At 46.3% G+C, this 24,691-nt stretch overlaps 1 protein-coding gene across 1 annotated transcript in view; it reads right to left on the bottom strand.

The window, feature by feature from the left end:
- The window catches only part of COX10 (COX10, heme A:farnesyltransferase cytochrome c oxidase assembly factor), a 96,809-nt gene that overhangs the window by 31,079 nt on the left and 41,039 nt on the right, over nt 1-24,691 (bottom strand). The window contains exon 5 of the mRNA NM_001030700.2: nt 2,927-2,997. Within this exon, the coding sequence (NP_001025871.1) occupies nt 2,927-2,997 (71 nt within the window). The remainder of the gene's footprint in view (nt 1-2,926; nt 2,998-24,691) is intronic.

Here is a 24,691-nt window from a genome sequence, read left to right on the forward strand (position 1 = left end):
GGAGTCACCATCCTTGGAGGTGTTCAAGGGATGTGGAGATGCTGCACTGAGGGATGTGGTCACTGGGCAATACTGGTGGGGATGGGCTGACGGTTGGACATGATGATCTTAGTGGTCTTTTCCAACTGTAATGACTCTACGATTTAGTTCTACGGCAGCTTCTCTTAAACCTAACTAAGCCCATCTAATCTTTCCTGAAGCTGCAAATGAAGGTCACAAAGCCAAACACATGGGAGCAATTTCCCTGCTACAGAATGACACATCTAATGAGCCAGTTCCATGAGTTAGCTTAGTGGAAAGGAAGACACGAGCTCATCCAGGGCCTGCATGAGTCAGGGACACTCAGGACCTCACACTGAGGGTTACCAGCTTGATTCTGGCCCAAGTTCTGAAAATCTGAGAGTTGCCTACAAAAGAAGCCCCTGGTCCCAGTGCAGCTTCTCACTGGGCATAGGTTCACACCACAACCACCACTGGAAGCCTTTCCAAAGAGGTGCAGTGAATCAGCAGAGTGAAAGACTCCTCACTTATCAAAAGGGGTCTCAGGCTCAGCACTGCACAAAAACTGGCATGATCCTTCTACCCAACCTGCAGCAGTTCTCTAACAAGACCTGTGAGAAATGAACAACTAAATAAAAGTAAAGAGAGAAGGGAAGAATGAAAAATTAAGGCCATTACGTTTTATTTATGGGCAGTGAAAATGAGCGCGGACTGTAAAATGATGCCTCGTTTGCACTGCATATCACAGATATGAGTTTAAAAGGCAACAAACACCACATGATGTGAAACAGTTAAAGAGAAGAAAACATCAAAACTCAAATGTCAGACTGATTTTGGACAAGAACTCTTTATGTACCCCAAGTTTGTTGAGTTCTTTCCCTGAGGTGAGACGCCATTCTCTTACCTACCATTTATCCGTCTCTGTCCAGTCTGTTCTTGACTTATATAAGGATAATCATTTAAGGATCTTATTTAACCAGCCAGAAGCGAAAGAGTTCAAGGAACACCAGGGAATACGTGGCAAAAAATAACAAGCTTACATCACTTGCACTGGATTACTCTCCTCTGGCACACCACAGAAGAAATAACGCCAGTCATGGTCTGCATGCTCAGAAGTCTCCAGGGAATTAGGTCGGCATTATTCAAGGTAAGTGACACTTGAAAGAACTTTAAATTAGCTGTTGACAGCCAGGTAGATAGATTGACGAGTGATTACATGAAGTCCCCAGCGTTACCATTTTGTGGTGAAAGTAAATATGAAAGGAGGGAAAGCAGAAAATACGTTAAGTATGGTTTTGTCAACCCGTGATGCAGTTGGAAGACAATGAAGTTCATCTAAAGATGCTGAAAACTTCTACAACTAATTGCTTTCTCTAGATCAAGAGCTGTCAGAAGGGTTCTAGCAGGATCACTGCAACCAATGCAAGTAGACTATGCTCCAAAAAAGGGAAAATATGAAAGGAAAAGCATTCCTCCATCACCTTTCTCCCTAAGTGAGAAAGCATCCCTGCAGGCATTCAAGGCCAAGCTGGATGTGGCTCTGGGCAGCCTGGTCTGCTGGTTGGCAACCCTGCACGTAGCAGGGGGTTGGAACTGGATGAGCATTGTGGTCCTTTTCAACCCAGGCCATTCCATGATTCTGTGGTTCTAAGTGGCTGCAGGGGAAGCCAGCGCTCCACCTGGTGCTGCATGGAGCAGTGCCCCTGAGCTGCACAGCTGAGGAGGACACTCTGCATGCACAACAGATGTCCTCACTGCAGTCGTCCCTAAAATATGTTTTTAAACAAAATTAACTCAGCTCAGGCATCTGTAATTAGCACCATCCTCGAGAACAAAGCAGAGCGAGTTCATTGAAGCTCTTTAACTATTTACAGTGAGAGCGAATTTACCCTCAAGGTTCACTTTACTATTTTGTCTCAATTTTCTTGTAATTTCATCCATCACAATTTTCTTCAGTCTTCCAAAGGTGATGGATAAAACACAGAAATAAATGGGACCAACTGTTCGCTGAAGCCTAAGGGAAAACAGAATTTTGTTATAAATAATCCTTGGCACAAATCATGGAAACGCAATACTAAAATTGTTTGTTGAATCATTTATGAATTGGGCCCTCAGTTTTAGTTTGCAAATAAGTTACAGTTTTTGTTGATGTTCCTTTTCACTTTGCTTTTTTAGCTGGGAAGCAGCCTTCGAGAAGCTAAACTGATGCGTAATACAGAAAACAGAGTGACTGAATGATCTTTTTAAGGGAAACTCTATGCAAACACAGCACTCCTTCTGGATTTAGATACAGGTGATGAGAAGCTAAATGATGACACTTGTACAAGATTTTCTTAGATGCCACCACTCTGAGTTTTCATTCCAGCTTTACATGTAGAACAGGCAGAGACAGCACAGTGCATCATAAAACCACTGAAAAGAAAGGAAGATTTTTACGCCGGTGATTTTTAGCAGCACCTCTACGGGATGGTTTGTAGAACTGCTCAGGAAATGACATCCCAGGAGACTCAGGCATGTGGTCTAACAGTTAAAGTGGAGGGATAAGAACAGCACGGCATCTCGTGTCTGTTCCAAGATGGGAAGTACTGAAGATTTGTTGTCACAATCCAATGCAAACCTCCAAGGGAACGTAACGACACCCTGCTGCTGTGCATGGAGTCTGGTCACACGTGCAGGAGTACACAACAGGCGTGGAAGGTTTCCTTTCTTGAGGAATTTGGGATTGCAGAGGACAGCTGATGACCCAAACACCTCACATGAAAGTCACAAACATGAAACAGTATCAAAGAACAGAGAGATGTGTCTCTTTTGTCTGCAAATTGCTATTTTTCCTCATCTGAAGAGAGCAAGAGAGATGCTTGGAGACAGATAAAAGCAACATTGAGACCCATTGCTCATTAGCTGGAGCAGGTGTGTGCAGCCTTACCTGATCTGTCCTCGCACCAGGGGTCTGTTTTTCGTCCTGTTCATATTCGAGTCAAACGGGACCTCAAAGAACTGTAATGAAAAACAAGAAAGGGAAGAACCAAAATGAAAGGATGCCGGAAACCGTGCCACGCGTGGAATGCCGTGTCTGCATCTGCAGGTGCTTTCATCTCCAGTTTCTGAAGGTTCAGAAATGCAACTAAAATGGCAAACTCCTTTTATGGAGCTTTGATAGTCTGCAGTAATACTTCTGGCATCCCTTTAGAAAGAAAATCACCTGGAGGACAAAAATAGTTTGCTGAAGTCCCCAGAAGTTCCTCGTTTGAAGCAGAGGCTGATTCCGTGTTCTCGACAGGTCTGACAGAGCCTTTATACACAGTTATATGCACACATACACACACACAGCTCTGCCCCCGGTTTTATATTAAGACAAACACCCCCCACCAATGTTGTACTTCTGGTGTTTTAAAGACAGATGCCTTTCTTCAAGATCTTCTAACTTCCAAGAGCCTACAACCCACCCCAAAATCAATCAGCTCCTGCCAAATGTGACCCAAACTGCACTGAGCATCTCCCTTGGGCAGCAGGCAGTGAGCACACCGTGTGCTGTTACTGAACACCACAACCCAATCTGCCTTTAAACACTGCCTATGGGAACACCGAGGCAGCACTGTCAGCACACTGCCAATTCCTGCAGGCTTCTGTAGAGCTGCTTCAGAGGGAACAGCACTGGAAAAGCTGAGTGTGGTTTTCCATGCAGCAGCATAAAGCCGTTTTGTTTTACATGGACAAAACAGCAATAAAAACTGAAATATATATATATGTATATGTATATATATATCTAAAACCCACCATACTTCAGAGATTCACCAAAAGCTATTTATAGGCAGCGCAATATATATTTATAGGAAGGATATCTCCTACTGACGTTATGTCTGAGGTTTTGGGGTCGGAACCCAATCATAGCAGATGTGTAGGAAAAGCAGCACAACAGATCAGGATTTCAAGCCATGAGAACGACGACACGTTGAGCAGTCAGCCTGCAGATGGATTTAAGGTGACTGCTGTATAAGATCTACGTCACTTCATCAAGCTGATGCTTCCTTTCAACAAATGAAGGTGGAGAGAGGAAGAGGAGGAGGTGAGGGGATACTGCTGGTACCCCTTGGCCATGAAAGCCCCACAACAACCCTGCTGTGGGCTGCCCAGCCCAGCCCAGCCCCACGGCACCAATGCACGGCAGCTTTGAGGTGTGGGTCAGCTTTGCATCGCTGCAGCACCGCGGTGTGAGTGCTGGGGGTCTCACAAAGACCCTCTGTACAAAATGGCAACAAGTACACCCAGGGAAGGGAAAGCACTCTGTTTGGATTGGAAGGCAGTGATTGCTTCTGACAGCTCAGCATTTTGCTAATGGGTTGTTTCGCTGTTACGTTTCAGACACAATTATGCTAAATGAAGAAAAAATGTCATTTGACATCAGGCTGGTCGAGCAATGCAAGGGAAAATTCTACAGAGTGAAAGTCTTTTCTTTCTCTTCTGAAAATATGTGGGGCTGTGTGCAGTTTGGTTTCACTTTGTTGGCACAAACCTCCCTTATTTGTATTTGCACTGACCGCCCAGAGCTGACATCCAGCTGAAACCTGGGCACACACAGACATCCTGGCTCTTAAATACTCACAGCCAAAGGTGTTCAGTGCGTGATGGGTAAAACTACAACAACATTTAAGTTTTAAACTCAAACTGAAACGTAAGAAGGCAGAAATGAAGAACAGTCAGATGCTCAACACTGTCGGGAGAATTGAAAGGTGTGCATTTGGTATAAGGTGACAATACTGTAGGTATAAGGTGACAATACTGTATCAGTTTATGACATATTGCTGTATATTTTATATAGTAGTTGACCCCTGAATAGGACATACTTAGAACACGAAGCTTCTCTCTGAGTGAGGCAGTCCCAGAGCACCATTCCCTGCTGTACACAGACACGTCTGCCCCCAGAACTAAGGTGACTGCATGGCTTAGGTCAGAACTCCTTTGCTTTCCTAAATCTGACAATCTGAACTATCTGCTATGTCAACTACATGCAAAAAATTACATATCTCATTCAACAACAGCTAAGGAAAGTCCTTTTATTTGTAATGGCCCCGATTCTTTCACTGAGCAAGTTGTGACTGCATGCCAGCACGATGCCACGTACCACACTGCCTACATTTTGTTCCCTGATGTTTGATGAAATTCCCACTCCGCCTGGAATTATCTCCCCTGATATTCCAGGAAGATGAAAAAGATGTGCATCTAAAACATCGTGCCACAGGAATGAAAGAGTGAACTCAAACGCACGACGTCGTGCCAGGCCAGCACAGTACTGCCTGCTTTAGCAAACTCAGCAGCACGGATCCTGGACGAATAAATATTTCAGAAGCTCTCAAGATGCTTTTTTCCTTGGAAGTTTGAAAGCATCGGCCCAGACAGACAAGGCAGAATTCTCTCCCATAGGTATTTGGGAAGGCAGCCACCAAAGGACAGCCGGAGGGTTAAACCTACAGCATCTACAACCCCTGAGTGACAAAACTTGGCAATGGTTTTCCAGACCCCATCCTAAATTGCTATCAGGATGTATGAACATCCAAGGCACAACGTCAGAAACAAATAAATCAGACCAGCTCTACTTTGTGGTTTATTTCTCTGGCAGACTCATCAGACTCTCCGTGTAGATCTCATCTAGTTAATATACAGTAATTATATCTTAAACATCTAACAAATCTTAGATTAGCTGTCACACTACTGCTTACTGTTATTTACAGCCGTGCTTTTCGTCCTTAGCTGCTTCATATTGGTTTCCTCTGTGTTTTTAAGTGAAACACTGCAGACTGCTTCATTTCTTCAGGCTCCCTCCTGGCAATAGCAGCCCATAGCACTGACTGGGACACACATCAATTACGTTATTTAGACTCCCAAGCTCCCTCCTTCCACACCATCACCAAGCACTTGATTTGCAGTTAAATACAGCCATCACCTATTAAGTTCTCAGATTGAGTGGCCTGACTATTTGCAATTAATTAGGGATGGAAAAGTCTGAGCACGAGCTGTTTGCCTTCTGTGGTCAATCCTGCGGGAACAATTTCAGCTCCTGAATTATGACAATTCAATACCCCGATTCCTGTTAACACAACAAACATAAATAGAGCACATTACGAGGAACAACACGTCATATAGTTTATCAAATGGATTGCCCACACAGAGGACAGCGAGCTTTTTCCATCCACTCTGCTGGAATCTGAGCACCCAGGGCCAGCTCTGAGCTGGAACAGCAGATGCTGGAGGGAGCAACAGGCCTCCATATACTGACATTACATTTCCCTCTATCTCTAAACACACGTTTACATCAGAACTGATAATCTCATGAGTCTAAAGCCAGAGCGTAACCTTGCTATTAAAAGGCAGTTTAATTTGTGGCAACGTGGGGATCTCCCCACTGCAATACCAATGCCAGGGCTGGGCAGGACTCAGCGAGCCCCTCTGTGCCAGGCATCACCCTGCCCTCCCACCCCACCCACAGCCCCCTGACCAACCCAGATCCCCAGAGCAGCTCCTGTTTGAGGCCCTGTGCTCTCACAGAGCACAAAACCTTCAGCCTGATCCTAAGCACTCCAAACGATGCGCTGTTCCCAGGGTCTCACCCCAGATCTAAGCGTCTACCAAACGCAAACAACTTATAGATACACTGCAATTAAAGCAAGGCAGATTGAGTTTCAGTGCAAGCAGGTAGGCTTAGAGTCGTCCCACTTGATTTTGGGGACTTAAGTGAGTCACCAGGCAAGGTGCGCTTTGCCCCTGGCTCCTTGTACCTTTACTCTGAGCAGCCTGCAGGTGTCTCAGCAGCAGAGCTGCCCTTAGGATGGATTTCCTCCTCTCCCATGCCCTTAAGACAGGGCAGTTTGGGTGAAGGGGTAGCACAGCAGGGGAGCAGAACATGGGCTATCACCACGGGGACACCACCTCCTGCTCCACAGTGCCACTCATTTCCAAACCCATGACCTGCAGGGTGAGACTGAGCTACAGGGACAGTGGTGGCAAAGCCCTTCCTCAGCAAAACCTCTTGCTTCAGCCCTAAGCCAACGTTTTTACCACAGTGCAAATAACGATGCTCTGCTCTGTGTTGGTATGGCCTCACCTGGAGTGGCTGAGGCTCCGTGGTGCACTGAGCAGAGCAGAGCTGCCATCGAGCAGGGCAATGGGCATGGCATGGCTGCCCAGGGCGTTGGGCACAGCCCCAGTGCTGGAGCTCAGGGAGCGCTGGGATACTCCCACATAGGGTTTGGGTGGTGCAGTGTGGGGTTGGGCTCAGTGACCCCTCGACTCGAGATATTCTATAGAATCAGAATCACTAAGGTTGGAAAAGACCCGTAGGATCACCCAGTCCAACCATTCACCCATCACCAACAGTTCTCACTAAGCCATGTCTCTCATGTTCTGTGATTATGTGACTACGTGATGAGTATCTCATGTGCTCAGAACAGTGCTAAAACAAGCACTGGAAATGTACCAGACTGCAAAGGTTCCAGCTCCTCCTTTGAGCCCTCTTCCCCTCCATACTATCTGGTTATTTCTACTCCATGTGTTTGCAGTCATTTATCTCATATTGTGATAAAGTAATATATAATTACATAAAAGGCAAAGAAAAACACAACCTATAATTTATGGTAAATAAGATCAAAGTTGAGATTATTATTAGAAGTTTTCTCCCCATTTCCCTTCAATCACTTTTATATGAAAACAACAAAGAATAATTAAAGTATATTACAAAGGTCTTTTTATTCAATTGTACACAGATGTGCCTAAAAAAAAGCCACGCAAGGGAAGGATTTTCAAACGCAGCCCTGGACTGATCTAACACTGTTCTCACTGAAGTCAATGGCAGTTTGACTTCAATGAGAGCACAGACAGACCAATACTGAGTGACTCCGAAAATCCCACCCTAATTGTACAAACAAGGGAAGGCTTTAGAGATTGCTGGCTTGGAGATTGTGTATTTGAGAATCATAAAGGGCACGCAGCACCTGTTTGTCTTCAAGATATGAAAATAAAGCTAGCCAAATATTTTAAGGATTAGAAATGGCTTTTTTTTTTTTATTTCTTTGTTTTTTTTTTTTAAAGCAGTATCTGAAAACCCTCTGGCTCTGCACTTCCCAGCCCAGCTATAGACCTGCTTTAATATTTTCCATTTCAAAGAGGATTCTAATTAAAAACGAGATTGATGCAAGCCTGAACAATGTTACCTACAGGTAGAGAAGGGCAGCTAAACCCCGCACTGTCACTCCCCGGTGAACCCAAGGAGAGCTGCTAGGTAAAGCAGCTGAAGATATGTTCCTCATATTGCCAGCGTTCAGCAGCCCATTGCTATCTGCAGGGAAGAGGACAGGAGGTAATTGCAGAGAAAGTGTTGAGATCTGTCACTTCAGAAACATATTTGCAAGGCTGAGAATGCAAAGACTCACAGACTTCAATTAGCACTTATTTGTCCTGTAAGATTAATGACATGCTGTGCAGGCTCGGCTTTTAGGCGCTCAGGAGAGGACGTGCTGCTATTTCTCTGCCCACTTACAGGCACGGGACTTTCTGAGGGTCTTCAGGGACATCTGTCCCCTGGCCTGAGAAATCTGATAGGTTTTTGTGCTTAAACACCGAGCACACTTAACCAGAAAGTGCCCCGAGTCCCCATGGTAGGCTGGGGACTTGTTTCAGTGCCCATGGAGTGATGTGAGATGCCAGCCCAGCCGCCCCAGGCACCGGGCTCCAAAACAAAGGGAAACCCCAAACCCACCCAAAATGCCTCCAGGAGTGACATCCATCTTCCACCCGGCTTCCCATGACCAGGGCAGCAGGGAGATGTGCCCGCTCTGTATTTGTTGTCAGCTCATCCAAACCCCATTAGAGACCAAGAAAACAAGGAGCCATTAAAGGCTTGTGGCTTGACGGCCTCTTCATCAACACTTTTGCCAAACAAAGTCCTCTGCTGCTATCACAAGTGCTGTTACAAAGAGCTGCAACAGAGCGTGGCTGTGCTAACACTCAGGAGTGTCAGTGACGTGGCCCAGACAGCAGTGTGCCTCATTGCCCATGCGGTCCACAGATCCCATTGCAATGGCCAAGGATTGGCACAGTCGTGACCATGAAGTAGGAAAACATAATTAAGGGCTACATGCAGTCTTCAATTGTATGAATAACTTCAGACTTGTCTGTCACCACCCCTGGGCTCCCTGAGCCAAAAGCAGCCATTTCCAGGTGCAATGAATGCCTTCCCATACTGTCCTTTGGGCACGGCCTTGGGCACCATTGTGCTCTTCCTTTGCACCTTAAAACCCAAACGGCTATAAATGTGTCTCACGGGTCTGAGCTCCACCTCACGTCCTTCCCTTGTGTTGATCCAACAGTGACCCAACCTGGACACATTTCCCCCTGTTCCTTTCTGCCTGGATCATTTCTTGATCCTTCCCAGTGGATTTGGTCACTCTAGGCAAGACAAGAGGAGGAGAGGGAGAAGCTGTGATTCAGCTCCCACCTGAAGTGCACAACTGCACACTTCCTCTCTCCTTTAGGGGTTACACAGTCCTCTCTATCCAGGCTTGGGATAAGGCAATAAAGCAGCATATACATCATGTTTCCCTGGAATAATATGGGAAAATTGAACCTATTTGTACAAAATTCAACAGTTGGACTGCAGTCACCCAAAGCCAACCATTTACCCATGCAGGATTTGTGTATGCTCATAAACGATGAACTACAAGTTGATGTCTACAAGCAATGTATGTCTTTTCTGATCTTCAAGATCTATTTTATTCCTATGTATGTTAGGAACGATTGCAAAGTTGAAGAAAAACACCACTTTTGTGCTTACCAAAACACACCCCAAATCCCTTTGCAACACCACGCTCTCAAAGAGATTCCTCTGCAGTAAATCAGGTTTGCAATGACAGCAGCGTGCCACGAGGACAACATGTAATTCAAAAAACAAACACAACTGCATACAACAAGCTCTTTGCTGAAGATAGGAATTGCACAAGGTCGGTATCTGGTTTAAGTTACTCTGTGTCCTAAAATACACCAGGCCAGGTCCTCTGGACACAGTGCAGCTGCTTTGAGCAATACTGCAGATAAAACCCGATACTGAAAATGGCTTAGACAAATTCCTGTGGTGGAAGAAAGCTGTTACTCAGGAACTCTTAGGGCAGTATTTCTGCTGCCCAATGCAAGTGGGAGATGGGCATAACGCTCAGCCGGGAGGCACGAGCATCCTCCAGATGGCAACTGAGAGCCAACAGGCAGCAGCTTCCCTAGTGCCTGGCTGGGATGCAAAGCCTTTATTGCTCTGTAGGGGCCAACCACAGGGATCCCGAGCCCTCCACAACACCCCTATCAGCTGCTTTTTGGTCCCCTGGGACTACTACAGAGAGCTGTAAAACAAAGTAGTGTTGCTGCTGCTCTGCTTTTTTCCCAGGAGATTAGAGCACAGAAGCATAAAGGTGAGGTTTAAATCATTTCCACACATCTCCCATTGCCTACCCATGTGTCCAGGATCCAGGTCATTTTAATCAGCTCTTTATCATTTGTCGCTCTGATGATAAGAATACCAATCCACCACAATGTGCTTCCTGCCAGGCACCCGAATATTAATCCATAAACCAGGCTCTTACATCATGCATAGATGCATTCATTTTCACTGCTCGTGGCTTTCTTTCTTACAATGCAGACAAAATTAGCACTGTACATAAGCAGCAGGCTTGCCTGCTTTGGGCCACAGCAAGGTTATGTATTTATTTGCATACATGCAGTTTAATTACTCTTAAACACTTCTTAAGGTTTGGAAATACAAAATTGCTTTCTTCCTTGCACTTCCTGACACCTGAGAAAAACCCATTTGCTTTGGTCTGTCGGCATTTGGCAGAAGAGCCTTTGGCTCCTTCTGGAAAAAAGCCCTGAAATCCCACCAGCATTAAGAAAGGAAAATAAAAAACCAAAAAATCCCACACCAAAAAAACAAGGAACAAAATCTGGGCTCAAGATTCTAAGTGTGAACAAGGGTGTAAAACGGCATTAACATTTACTAACAGAACAGCGTGATAACTTCGCCCAACTGTCACAGAAGCGACGTGCTGGACGTACCAGCAGCTCAGACCTCTTCATATTGATAAAATCACCCCCAAAGATTTAATTCAGTGAGGTACTGAAGGGCTGATGTCAGGGAGAGCTGATAGGGGGAAGAGCTGCAAGTCACGTTCTTACACACGGCGCATGTAGGCAACCTCCTGGGTCCATAGCAGATAGAAGTATCTCTTTCATACAACAAGAAATTAAACAACTCATGCTGTTGTTCAGACGCCTGAAAAAAAAAAAAAAACCAACCCAAGAAATATCTGCAGGGGATTTGAAGATTTACATTTAACTGGCAAGAGAACTGCGCTCCAAAAGGCGCTCATTGCTTTGATTAGGAAGAGCTGTGAATGTTGAAAGACTTTATCAAAGGCGCACTGATGGGTGCAACGCGACCTACGTTTGTATGGCACCGGTTTTATTTAAAAGCAGCTTGGCAATAAAGCAAATTAAGACAAATAGCCATCCTATCTGCACAGAACTTAACAGGGAGCTCTCAGTATCCTTATTACACCTCTTTTCTCCTGCTGATTTCCCCAACCACGGACTCCTTCACAGAGCCATCCCAGTTCTGCTGATCAAAAGGCACCTACAAAACTAGATGGAGTTTCTGCTCAAGCCGAGGGGGTTTACTCAGAGTAACGTAGTTTTGGGAAGGCCTCTATCTTCAAAACACCACGTTTTTATGCAGAATATGCACAGTTGCCAAATATAGCAACAAGGTACATTCACATAGCTGATGTGCAACATGCATTTAATTAGCTCCAGTTTTGCAGGTAAAATCCAGTAGTTTTTTCCCCTTATAGAGCATCACGCACAGGCCAGGACCATTAAATGAGGGTGGCCATCATTATGCTCTTCTGTTAAGGGCTGGATGACAAACCTCTGCATGGAGATCCAATTTACAAAGACATCCCAGACCAATAAATAGGTCTCACCTTTTCTTCCCCTTCATTAAGATGGAAAGTGAGGCAACAGCCCCACCAGGACCCATCAGAAAGCACAAACAGCCCAACCTGTTGCATGGCATCACATCATCCGTCTTTCTAAAGCTGTCAAGAAATGTTTGTCATTCCAACACTGCTTGCATCTCCCAAACGCTAAGATAACATGCCCATCAATCTCAGCTGGAGTTAAAAGAGGAGTTGAAAAATAAATAGTTCTGAGTCATGTTACTAAGAGGGATTCCACACACTATTAATTTTAGCTTGGAAACCAATTAAGACACCAAATCAGCATTACCTCCCGTGGCTTTTTAAGGCATAATGACCTATTTGCTTGCTTAAATTTGTTTATTTTATGACAGCGAGCCTTTGAAATGCTGTAGGAGTTTAAACAAAAATAGGGCAGCATGGTCCTCTCTATTTCAGTAGGCCACTCTTTAAACAAAAGAACAACAATAGGGAATGCAATGGCACAGGAACATCAGTGTGGCAGAATGAATGGGGTTCATGGAAAACCATCTGTCAGTCCTTTGGCAAAACGGTGGCTAAAGCAGAGCTCCCAGCCTGCCCACGAGCCTCCACCTCCTGCTGCACACACCGTGGGTGTCACCATGGATGTCACCCAAAGCAGCCGTGAACTCAGAGCACCTTTTTAATACTGACATACAAATACTGCTCATGGCATATCTGTCTTCCAGGTGCCTCCAATATCACACATGCTTGCTAAGTGTTAGTCCAGTATGACGTTCCCTGACTGCTATGGAAGAAAGAAATCAGCTCTGTGGCCTCATTCCCTTGGGTGCAGGCGGTCACAGCAGAATTGACGAGGGTCTTTGTTTGGGGTTAAAGCCAGGCTCTGCATCACAGACACTGCTTTTATTTTCCACGGAACTAAACCCAGAAGCATGGCAGGCCTTTGTATGATAATGGAAGCACATCACGATGTCTAACCTTCCAGCAAAACCAAGAAAGTAGGAGTATATAGATGAGAAGACAAAAGATAGATCCAGCACAAGGTCCAGCTTCCACTGCTGGCAAACGTAAGATGAAGAACTTCACTTGCTTGTCCCAGAGCCCAGGACAGTGTATGACACCATCCGCCCAAGAGAACCCATGGGCAAGCATAAAAACACTAAAAACCACCGAAAGTCACCAGGAATTCTCACAAATCTTTAGGTCTCATGACTCTTTAGCTTAGATATTAGGAAGGAGTTGTTCACCCAGAGGGTGGTGACGCACTGAACAGGCTGCCCAAGGAGGCTGTGGGTGCCCCATCCCTGCAGGCATTCAAGGCCAGGCTGGATGTGGCTCTGGGCAGCCTGGGCTGCTGGTTGGCGACCCTGCACAGAGCAGGGGGTTGGAACTGGATAAGCATTGTGGTCCTTTTCAGCCCAGGCCATTCTATGATTCTATGAGTGTTAACATCAGAATGAAATCTACTTGGGTTTTAATGTCACTTAAACACACAAACTGTGTTATTCAGTAAACGCCATTTTTGCATTGCTCTGTGCCTCAGTTCTTTTATATATATATATATATATATGTATGTATGTACAAGAAGTTATATAATATGTATATATAAGTTCTTATATATTATCTTATATAAACAGAGTAGTGGAAAGTTCAGGTGGAACCCCCAGTTTCACTGTATAAAAAATGGACCAAAAAAACCATTTTGCAAAACAATCACGTATACGTGGCTGCAGAACATATCCCAGCCAAAAAAATAATAAAAAAAAAAAGTAAAAAAAAAATAAAAGAACAGTAATCAGGTGAAAGAAATCGAATGCGAGTGCCTTGCTGCAGCGAGAAGCAGCTGTGCATCACCTCCTTGGTGCACCTTGGCAACTCCTGTCTAAACATCCACTCATACACATAAAACTTGGAGAGGTATTTTCTGCACTGAAACATACACAAAACAGGTTTGGAGGATTGCTCACAGGGTTCGAAGCACTTCGTTTCCACACAAGCATATGCATTTACTATATAAATATTTATAGTTTGGCAGTTCATCCTCCAAAGCTGCATGGGTTTTCTCCATTGGGTTGAACCAGCGAGATTTCCTCCGAATTTCCACATTTCCAGATGCTTTGCTCAAGCAGCCTTGATGGAGAACAGTTGTGCCTATTAGCAGACAAGCTGCTGACAACTGAGTGCAGCTTCTCAAAGCTGGCAGGGAGCTGATCTGGCACCGTGATCTGATAAGCTACAGAGAAGATGCACGGAGGCCTGCAAACAGAGCAAAGTCAGGGGGAAACGTGGTCAGCTCTGAGCCCGTCCTTGGGGCGCTGCCATGAAATTTGGAGGAATTAACAACAAATATATTTAAAATAGGGCTCTTTCCCTGTGTCAGTTGTTTAAAATGTGACGAAGGCCAAAAAAACAATCTGATAATTGTATTTCACTACGTCTTCCTGTCTTTTCCTCCCATAAATAAGAAGCAAAAATCTCTTCTTTTTACACAAGGCATTATTCTGGGGGAGGATGAACAGAAAATGCATCAGGGAGGCTGGAGATGTTTGCTGCCAGAACTCTCATCATCTCTGCAGCTCTGCAACCATCACACACTGCTGCACTGCTGCTATCACTGAGCACTGATACCAAAGGGCACAAGCAGAGCAAGGGAAAACCAACACAGAATCACAGAATGACCTGGGTTGCAAAGGACCACAGTGCTCATCCAGTTCCAACCCCCTGCTCTGTGCAGGGTCGCCAACCAGCAGCCCAGGCTGCCCAGAGCCACATCCAGCCTGGCCTTGAATGCCTGCAGGGATGGGGCATCCACAGCCTCCTTGGGCAACCTGTTCAGTGCGTCACCACCCTCTGGGTGAAAAACTTCTTTCTAATATCCAACCTAAACCTCCCCTGTCCCAGTCTAAAACCATTCCCCCTTGTCCTATCACTGTCCACCCTCATAAACAGCTGTTCCCCCTCCTGTTTATACACTCCCCTCAAGTACTGGAAGGCCACAATGAGGTCTCCCTGGAGCCTTCTCTTCTCCAAGCTAAACAAGCCCAGTTCCCTCAGCCTTTCTTCATAGAAGTGCTCCAGCCCTCTGACCATCTTCGTGGCCCTCCTCTGGACCCTCTCCAAGAGCTCTGTGTCTTTCTTGTGCTGGGGGCTCCAGACCTGGACGCAGTACTCAAATAGAACCAGCAAGATTAGCAACGCATCCCCATCTCAGCTGCTCACTTTCTAGACTCCTTTCTCATATGGCTTTAGAGTAACCTGTAGCCACCTTACACAGCACGTACAGCACCATCCGCAGCAATGCCATCCAGGAAAAGCAGTTACTGCACTTCACCCCCTTGGTTTGCATTTCCATCGTGCCACAGCCACCTGTTTCTATGGGGATGGCAGTGATGAGGAGAGCTGGGCCTCACCCTGCTGGGTCTGGGCACTGTGCTGGGGCTGCTCAGCCCAGGCAGGACAGGTCCTGGCAGCACAGCTCCACCCATCCCAGCAGCAGGGCCATCCCGGTTTCCAAGCATGATCCTCAGTGAGCCCCTGCACTGTGCCAGACCAGACAGCGGCTGTGTTCAGCGCTGGAGTCATTCCAGGGTAGATAAAATCTGCTGCTTCTTTTTCCATGCAAAGAACAAAAAACAAACAAAAAAAAAACACAACAAACCCATAAAAAATATAAAACCTCATTTATACTCTTCCACTCCTCCTCAGGCAAAAGGTTTTGGCCACTGTTGAGAGACAGGATTTCTTTGTTTTGACCCAGAATGACTTTCCCAATGCATTTTCCAGGTGATGGGAATTCCTTCCTCCTCCCTGCCGCCCTCCCACCCGCTCCTTCATTAAAGTCGGTACAGAAACCCTGCTGCACACTGGAAGTGCTCAACGAATGTGGAGGTTGGCCATCCCTGTAGTGTTTGGTTATCATCTTTGAACCGATTAAAAACAGATAACGAGGAGGATCGTTGAAATTAACAAAGAAGAGGAGAAAAACAGCAGATGCATCCAAACGCAGAAGGAAATGCATCCATCACTTTCTGATCCGCTGCCAGGGAGCAGGGATCTCTTTAGAGCGTAATTAAAGAATATCTTTAATCAAGTGGCATGGCAAAGGGAAGGGATGTTTGAGGGGAGCTGTCAGAGCTCAGAGCCGCAGCCCCAGCAGCCGGGCTGTGGTTGGGAGCACAGGGGGGCTCGGGGCTCCCAGACATCAAGGCACTCACATGGAGCCGAGCTGCCTCCGCGCTCAGGTTCGCCCAAATACCTTTTCCATGAACTAATCAAATAGGCATTTATCAGCCAAAAGAGGAACACGCAAAGCAAAGGGGGTTTATGGAGGAGTTGTTCCCCTTCATAAAGAGTCCCGAAACTTTCAGTCCAGAAGGTCTGAGATTATCAGGGCAGAGCCAGCCCAGCACAAAGCATCCTTGATGTCTAGACCAAATGAAAAGATTAGCAGGTCTGTGGCAGTGCTGATTACACCAGGCCCAAGCTATTTTTCCAGCGGATGCTTTCATAATTAAATATCAAGTAACAGGAGGCACTTTCACATTTATGTCATCCTCACCTTGGAAAATAATAAAAAAGTTTTTGCATTGAGGAATAGAAAGGATTAAGAATCACTCTGTGGCTGTAGCAGCAGCCTGTCGGGCTGCAGAGAGAAATGCAGGTTTCAGAGAAGCGTCCCCTGGGAAAGGGACACTGTGTGCGTGTTGGTACAGCAGGACGCCTGGCACACCACACCTACAACTATCACAGACAGCGTGGAATGGGAAATATAAGCCAGCAGAAAGCTCTAGTTCTGATTAATGACCAAAAAGTAATAGGCCGCTATTGCAATTAAAAACGTGGTGGCACCAGCAAGCGTGCAGAGCCCTCCCAGCAGCAGGGAGGCCATGGGGCAGCTGTCAGAGCAGGAGCCCTGCTTCGAGGGTCCTTGAATTTAGCAGTGAGGCTCTCCTGGAAGAAGAGCACAGCTGCACCAGCACTGAACAGGACTCAGGGCAGCTCTGCCAGCTCCCCATTGCCTTTACAAAGGGAACAGAGCGGGTCCAGGCACAGCCATTGGCTCTTCGGGATGCAGAGAGGTGACAGGCTGCTGATGGCTGGAGGAGTTCCTGCTCTGAGCAATGCAAATCTATCACATTTTCAATTCAGACAGAGCCTTCCATAGGAGAAAAAGAAAATAAGATTCCAAACCGAACAAGAAATTATTGCAGAAACAAGCAAAGAAAAATCTGTTAAGCAACACTCATAGTTTCATCACAATATAAGAACAAGGGCCAGGCTCCAAAGGCATTTCTTGCTTTAATCACGGTGCAAACCTGGGGTCCCTCACCCCTTGCTGAAGCAATTTCCCCTGTGCAGCTGGGGCTGAGCTGCCTCTGACATGCAGGCAACCACGCTGTAGAAAAGGGATTACCCTTCTATTAATTGCTAGAAGCTCTCCACGGTTGAAAACATCCGTCTAATTTCCACCTCACAGTCACTCACAGCTGATTTATGCCCATTTCTTTATTTCCCAGCACCGTGCTCAGGTTTAAACGTGTGATCTCCTCCCTGCACTCACCCCTGCCATGGCACACAGCAGCACCGTGCAGCTGCCGTGCATTTGCCTCCTTCACACCACTGCACAGTCATGCTCTGATTAAGAAAACATGTCATTTTCTCTTCTTCTTTTTACCATTCCAGCTCTTTCTACCTGAGAAGCCCTCAGGCTCGATCCAAGAGTAGATAATAGCCAGAATGAGAAAACAAACCCCGGCTGTTAACCCAGGTCAGGTCCTAACAGCCCACGGAGCGATGCTGCAGAAGCCACCTGATGTCTCCATGTTCTCTCCTTGGTTCCCACACTCGCCTATTTAAACCCCAAAGTCATTCAGGACAAGAACAACTGCAATCTAAATTCAGTGCCTCTCGAGGATCCTGCTTGTGGCTGGGAATCCTCCATGCCTCCCAGCTTGGAAAGACTCTAATTCTCATGACTTGTCACCATTGGGGCAGACTCACATGTAAATACCCACATGTAAATGCGCACACACAGAGGTGGGATGTGACTGTGCGTGCAAATAAAAGGGCAGCTGCTGACAGTGCACTGAATCACGGCCAATCTGAAGGCATTTCCAGCAACTTGCAACTTTGCAATTCCTTTTGTGAATGCTCCCATAAACGTCCATCGCTGAGCGATCTTCGGGGAGGCTGCGACGGGTGTGAAATTTACTGAAAATGAGAAGCAAAGTGGGATTGAGGGAGACATAAATTCTGCGGGCAATTTGCAATGCGTGCTGTAAAACCAGGCCGGTGGAGGGGGGGCAGCATGGGTTACAATTACTCCGGTATCACAGCCTTGCCCACTCCCATAAACATGGGATGGTGGACTGAAGATGCACCTTCAAGCATTTATCTATAAACTATAGAAACTGACAGTCAGGGCTAGCAATTCTCACAGAGAAATATGAAAAAATGGAGAAAAATTGTCTGTGCTAGGATGAAAGCTCTTCTCTACAGGCATTCTCAGCAGAGGAAAGCAATCCTTCCAGACCTGTCCCAGGGAAGTGAAAGCCAAGAACTGCCATTAACAAACCCTCGTATTTATCAGAGATGAACCACACACTACTGGCAGCATCCAGGCAGGAGCTGAACGTCTCCTGCAGGGTGATGAGCTGCTCTACAGGTTTCAACCTGCAGACACAAAAAGCCAAAATTCAGCCGACTGCAAACCAAACTGTGACCCCACCAAAGGCAGCCCCTGTCACTTCTAATTAAAAACCTAACAGTAAGGTATATAGCGCTATTAAACAGAATTATTCCTGATGTTAGAAACACTGTTCTGGAGCTCAAAGAGCATTTGGGCACTGCCCTCACACACAGGGTTTGGGTTTGAGTGGTGCTGTGTGGGGCCAATGGGTTGGACTCGATGATCCGTATGGGGCCCCTCCAGCTTGGGATGCTCTATGGTTCTGTGAAAACAACGCTGGATGTCCACTGTGGAAGCCACCAATAGGTGTATCCAGTAGGATAACTCAAGGTAAGGGGACAAAAAAAAGCTCAGCCAGCCTGTGGATAGCAACGACCCCACACTGCAGCCCCTCTGCCCCCAGGGAACATGGAGATGTGGCACTGAGGGATGCAGGCAGTGGGCACGGTGGGGTGGGTTGGGCTCGATGGTCTTAGTGGCCTCTTCCAACCCTCACGATTCTACGACTCTGTGAAATGCATGGATATCAGTGCTGTGGATAACATTTCTAATGGCAAAACACAGCGGGCCGCTTCTGCCTGGTTTTGTATTAACTGGAGAACAGTTAACATCGTACCACGCCGAGCCCTCTGTGACAGAAGCCCAGCCTTTTCCTCAAGAGACACAACAGCCATAAAACATTCCACTGTGAATATCAGCAATGCTGTAGGGGAATTATTTTTACTCCCCATTATATAGAAGATTACCTGTGAGGTTATTATTATTAACTGCAATTAGCATCGCACAGCAACGCCTATTTCCCAAACCCAGACACATGCATTAGCAAAATATTTGCCAGCAGAAAGCCGTGCTTGTTCCCACTGCGTGGGAAACAAATGACAGAATTTGAACGATTTGTGTCTTTACAATTGAGATGGGAAGCTGGTACAAGACTTATCATGCAAATGGTACATCGGGGGTAGTTTCAGCAGCCCACAAATGACTCCGAGGCTCTCTGAGTCACTCACAGACAAAATATCTTCCTGAACTCTCCTACAGGCAGACTTCACTACGGAGGAAGCAAAGCTTGAGAAACCACTGTGAAGCAAACACCAATAAAATTTTATAAAGAAAAGAAATCACTTGTAAACCCGTTGTTATTCAGACTTATATTTGGACTCCAGGCTGAGAACTCAGCTGATGTAAATCTATCCTAATGCCATTTAATTGAGTTATAGAGATGGAAACTGCCAAAGAATTCACTCCCAAGCCTACCAGGAAAACAATTTCTGCTCACATTCTTTGCAAATGTTGGTCGCTATAAATACATAACAAACATTCAAGGACGAGCCATGCGCTCAGGAGGTTGGATAGGGGAATGTTATGTACTCCTGAAGGGCTTAACAATACATACACGATGCTCAGAGCGAAGGATGCATTTCCACCTTATGGCAGACCAACTGTGCCTGTGAGTCCCACCCTGACGTCTCTGCTGCCCTGGAGGCTTCAGGAAGGGTTTGGAGGTGGAACAGAGCAGGGATGCCCAAATCACTGCAAGAAGCCAAGCTGGCAGCATCAGCTTTGTAGATCCGTGAGGGTCTTGGCTGGGATTTTTGGGCTCCCCAGCACCACCAGCACAGGCTGAGCTTTGTGCCAGAGCCACATCTGCAGCAACCACTGCGTCGTCTTTCATCCAACGCATCCTCACCCTCTGCTTCTTCCGTGCCTGAAAGCAGTAGGCTACAGGATTGCTGGGGAAGGGGTTGCTTCAACCTTAATCTATCGTAATACTTCCAGTAAGTGACAGCTTAAACAGTACTTCTCAGACAGAATCCAAACATCTGATATTTTGTCTCCTTGAACCACCACCAAAAAGCTGAATTTTGGAGTACAGCAGAGTTACAAAGCTCAGAATCGAAGAATAATAAGAGAAGAAATGCATACCGAGGGATTTCTCAGCAAAAGAGTGATATACGAGACAAAAATAAAAGGATATACCATATGTCGAGTAATAAAATTGGCAAACCTACTAAGGTTCAAATACTACTATTATACACATCTGGGCAAAACGGGGAAAAAAAAAATCATTAAGCAATCTGAGAACCCCCAAACAAAGAAACTGTAAAATTCTGAACTGTAAAGCAAAGGAAACGCATTTAATCCCCCAGGAGTTGAAGTATGTATTTCAACTGGGCTATCCCATCCCTGTTGTGGCCGTGGAAGCACACCAAAACCTATGGACACAATGCAGCCACTGTGTGCTGCAGGCAGGCGGCCAACTGGCCCTGTACCCGGCAGCCCGGGCACCTGTTGGGTTTATCATCAGCAACTGCCGTGCCTCTTCGGGGCACGCAGGGAGGAAAAATACTCTCTGAAGTGCCCATTTTCTAGTGAAAACGCATGACTGTGCACTGGGAACGTTTTAAATTGGGATTTCCATCTGCAAGATGAGCCTCCTTCAAGGCTGGAGGAGTTGGGGCAGGGATCAGCAGCAAGCAGCCCATCAGCCAGCCCTGTCCTCACCGAGCTCTGTGTCATCTGCAGGCAGCCGTCCCCAGCATGGCCTTCCCGGAGGCTAACAGAGATATGAATGCTCCCATTAAAAATAGAACTGCTTGCACAGGAGCTCACTTTCCCTTGGAAGGGAGGCAGGATGAATGTGTCTTAAGGAATAGATGTCTTATGGCAGGCCAGCTCTTAATGCAACTTTAATGCAAATTGCATTTTCTTTTCTCTTTGTTTTTTCCTTGAGTTCTTAAGTTCCTTGGCAGCATGGAAGGCGGTGGCAGCAGGGCAGCAAAGTGAGCCCCGATGGCACTGCGATGAGCGGGCAGTGCTGGGGTCACTCAGAATGGGAACTTAAGAAAAGGGCTCATAGGGAAGTCAGAGGGAGAAGGGGGAAAGAGAGAGAATGTGGCAGGCTATGGGAATGGGGAAACTTCCCAGAGCACAGGGGATGAAATGTGATCAAAACTGAAAATAAAAAAAACCCAAGAGCAAGACGCAAAGGGGAACGCCTTGAAAACGAAGGAGGCTTTGAGCAACAGTGAAGCACGAGGGGAGGAAATCGAGCCGAGATGCTTCTGAACGCTGAGTGCTCACAGAGGAAAATCTCTGCCATGCTTTTCATCCTGCACAGAGCAAAATAAACCCGCAAAGAACAACCAACGACGACCAACAAAACAGCAGCAAGCGCCAAGTCCAAAACCCTCTTTTCTGCTCTGTTGGTAATCGACTGCTTTAAAACCAATACCCAAATCAGCTCTAAAAGTTGAGAATGCCAGACATCGCCTGAGCTCTGGGCTTCCCCTTCACTGAGAATCCCAGCAGCATTGGTGCAGTGGCACAAAGCTTCTCTGGTATTCATAGCGGGTTGGGAAGGAAAAGCTTAAAAACAACAAAAACCTCAATCCAGTCTTGGGGGGGGGGAGGAGGGGGTTGGGGTGCTGCTGCAATTACATTTCACATTTACTTAAACAAATCCCGACAGCCCGAAGCGATCGGGTGCAGTTCTCTTCCTGCCGTTCCCAAAGCAAAACAAACACAGATCTGAAGGCAGAGGGCACTGGTTTTTCCACCCAAGGTTCCAGCTATTTGCCTCCAACTGTATTTTAAACGGTGCTCAGACAATGCAGCTCCCATGCAGCATATCCCATAGCACGTCTGGCTGCAAACACTGCATGCAGCGGGCACAGCTCCACGCTGGGAACCCTTCTGCACAGCACAAGCACAGAAACCAGGGTTTTTTAAACCAAACGAAGACCCCAGATGTAATTAAATCCATAAAAGGAGGTGATTCTGTACCTCCTAGTGACGCTTGTGTTTATCAACAGTGGGAAAAACCCCTCAGGAGAAAACATATTAAGTCCTACACGTTCATGTAGGAAAGTATAGAAACTCACCAGTGAGTTACACTTTAATGTCATGCCATTACCAAAAGCAACATGTGGGATCCCAGCTCTCGTGCTCCATAGGAGCAGTGGGTCAGAGCCCAGGGGACGTGGGCAGAAGGTTTACAATGTTAAAATAATACAAATAAATGGGGATTAGGTGCACTGCTGCTCACAGGGCTGAGAATTTAACCACAAAGTGGAGAGAAATAGCAGCAGACTGGCATGACTCGTGGCAGCAATAGCACTGGGGGCTTTTATGATGCAGTAGGAAAAAACTGCTGCAATACACAATTACCTTTTCATGACATCTCATCCCTTCACAAAATCATATTATATACGATTTGATATTGTTTATTATTATTATTCCGGAGTAAAGGATATCTTCTGTCTGTAGTATAGCGCTACACAGTCTTACATGCAAAGAAAGTGAAATCAGTTTCGGGGCAACGTATGTGGCAGCCAACTCCTGCAAGTGTAATTAACGACATTCTCGGGACAGTCTCACCCATTGCTCAGCCAAAATGAGATTGCTTTTACACTTCACTTCCTAAAGTGCCTCCAGTGGGACACTCCAGTCTGCGCCACGTTATCCATCTCCAAAGGTACCCCAGAAGTGACGCTCCATTCCCAGAGGTCATCGCAAAGCAGAACACCCAAGCTCCTATCGTTTACCTTCAGTATTTTTTCAACACCTTCTTCTTTATTTATTTTTTGCTTTTTCTCATTTTGGAAGACTTTCTAAAAGCCAAAGAGCACACGATCGTAAGCAATGCGCATCCTCCAAGGACTGCTAAACGATCTGACGACTGTGTCCAGAAGCTAAATAATAGGATTTCAGCACGTTAAGTACTTCCAGCATCTCCGCTGCAGAAATTATACGCGGGGAAGGGCACCATGATCAGATTGAAATGCAGAAGATGGCTGAAAGCAAAGCGCCATGCGTCTTTAAAGGCCGTAATAAAACACCGCTATTAGCGCTCATCAGATTCCTGATTTTCAACTGCGATGAAGAAAACCTCATAGATTTCCAATATCGCATGCTAAGGAATCTCACAGATAAGGACAATTAATTTTCATCCCAGCACGTTTTTTAAGGACACCGCAGCCATATCTCTCTGTGCTTCTGCAACAGCACGAGGAGCAGGAAACAAAGAGTTTTGGATGAGGAGGGGGAGCAAATCTTAACCAAATCCCCACGGTGCTCCCCCAAACAAGGAGCATGTGGGAACTGAAAGAGAATCTGGTCAGCTGAGAACCTGGAGCTGCAGAGTGCCGTGCGAGAGCACAGAGGAACAAACCACGGTTATCTGATGGCTCCGAACAGGAAAGTGGAGGGGAGGGAAGGACGCGGGCTGCCCTGCATGCAACTTCGGCAACCGGAGTCGGAGAGACCATGAAAGGAAATATCGCAGCTCTGTGGGTCCCTGCGGGGCTGTAAATCTTTGGGCTCTCGGGAGCAGGTAAAGAAAAAAAGCATTTCAATCATTAAATAATAAAGAGCGGTGCTGAAACCTTCCCGGTGATAGCATGTGCAATCAGGTGTTGGCCAGACGGGCTGCAAGTGATTTACAGCGCAGGCTGCGCGGGGAGAGCTCTCTGTGAATACAAAAAGATGGATCTAATTTACTGGTATTAAAAATCAACATGTAGATTTGGATAAATTCTCTAATCTCACAATGAGTTTTATCACCGGGGAGTTCTCGGCCAACTCGTTGTGGTTTCTGAAACAGCTTTACGAGCCAAGGGAAAAGGATGAATGAAATTTTTCATTTGGAGGCACCGTATTAATGTAAAACCTTGGGCTTCCAGCTAAAAGCAATTAGGTTAAACGTGGAACAACCCCCAAAAAAAGATCCGATCGCTGCAATAAATATCAGACAACAACGGCAGCTCCATCACTGAGGAGCTCACTCCTTTAGTAACAGCTACGGATCGCCAGCGCAACGATGCAGAACAAGCAACAGGAGCGCTGCTTTACCTTCTATACAGGACACAAAGTCAACGGGAGTCAAGCAGAAGACTCCTGTGGGCTCCTTCTGACTGGGATACCACTACAGACCTGGAAACCACCTCCCCATTGCAGCACCACGTCGCACCACCCCAGCGCAGCCCACCGCATCCAACGGCTGCAGGCAGAT

The sequence above is a fragment of the Gallus gallus genome, chromosome 18 (assembly GCF_016699485.2).
Source record: "Gallus gallus isolate bGalGal1 chromosome 18, bGalGal1.mat.broiler.GRCg7b, whole genome shotgun sequence".
Classification (NCBI taxonomy): domain Eukaryota; kingdom Metazoa; phylum Chordata; class Aves; order Galliformes; family Phasianidae; genus Gallus; species Gallus gallus.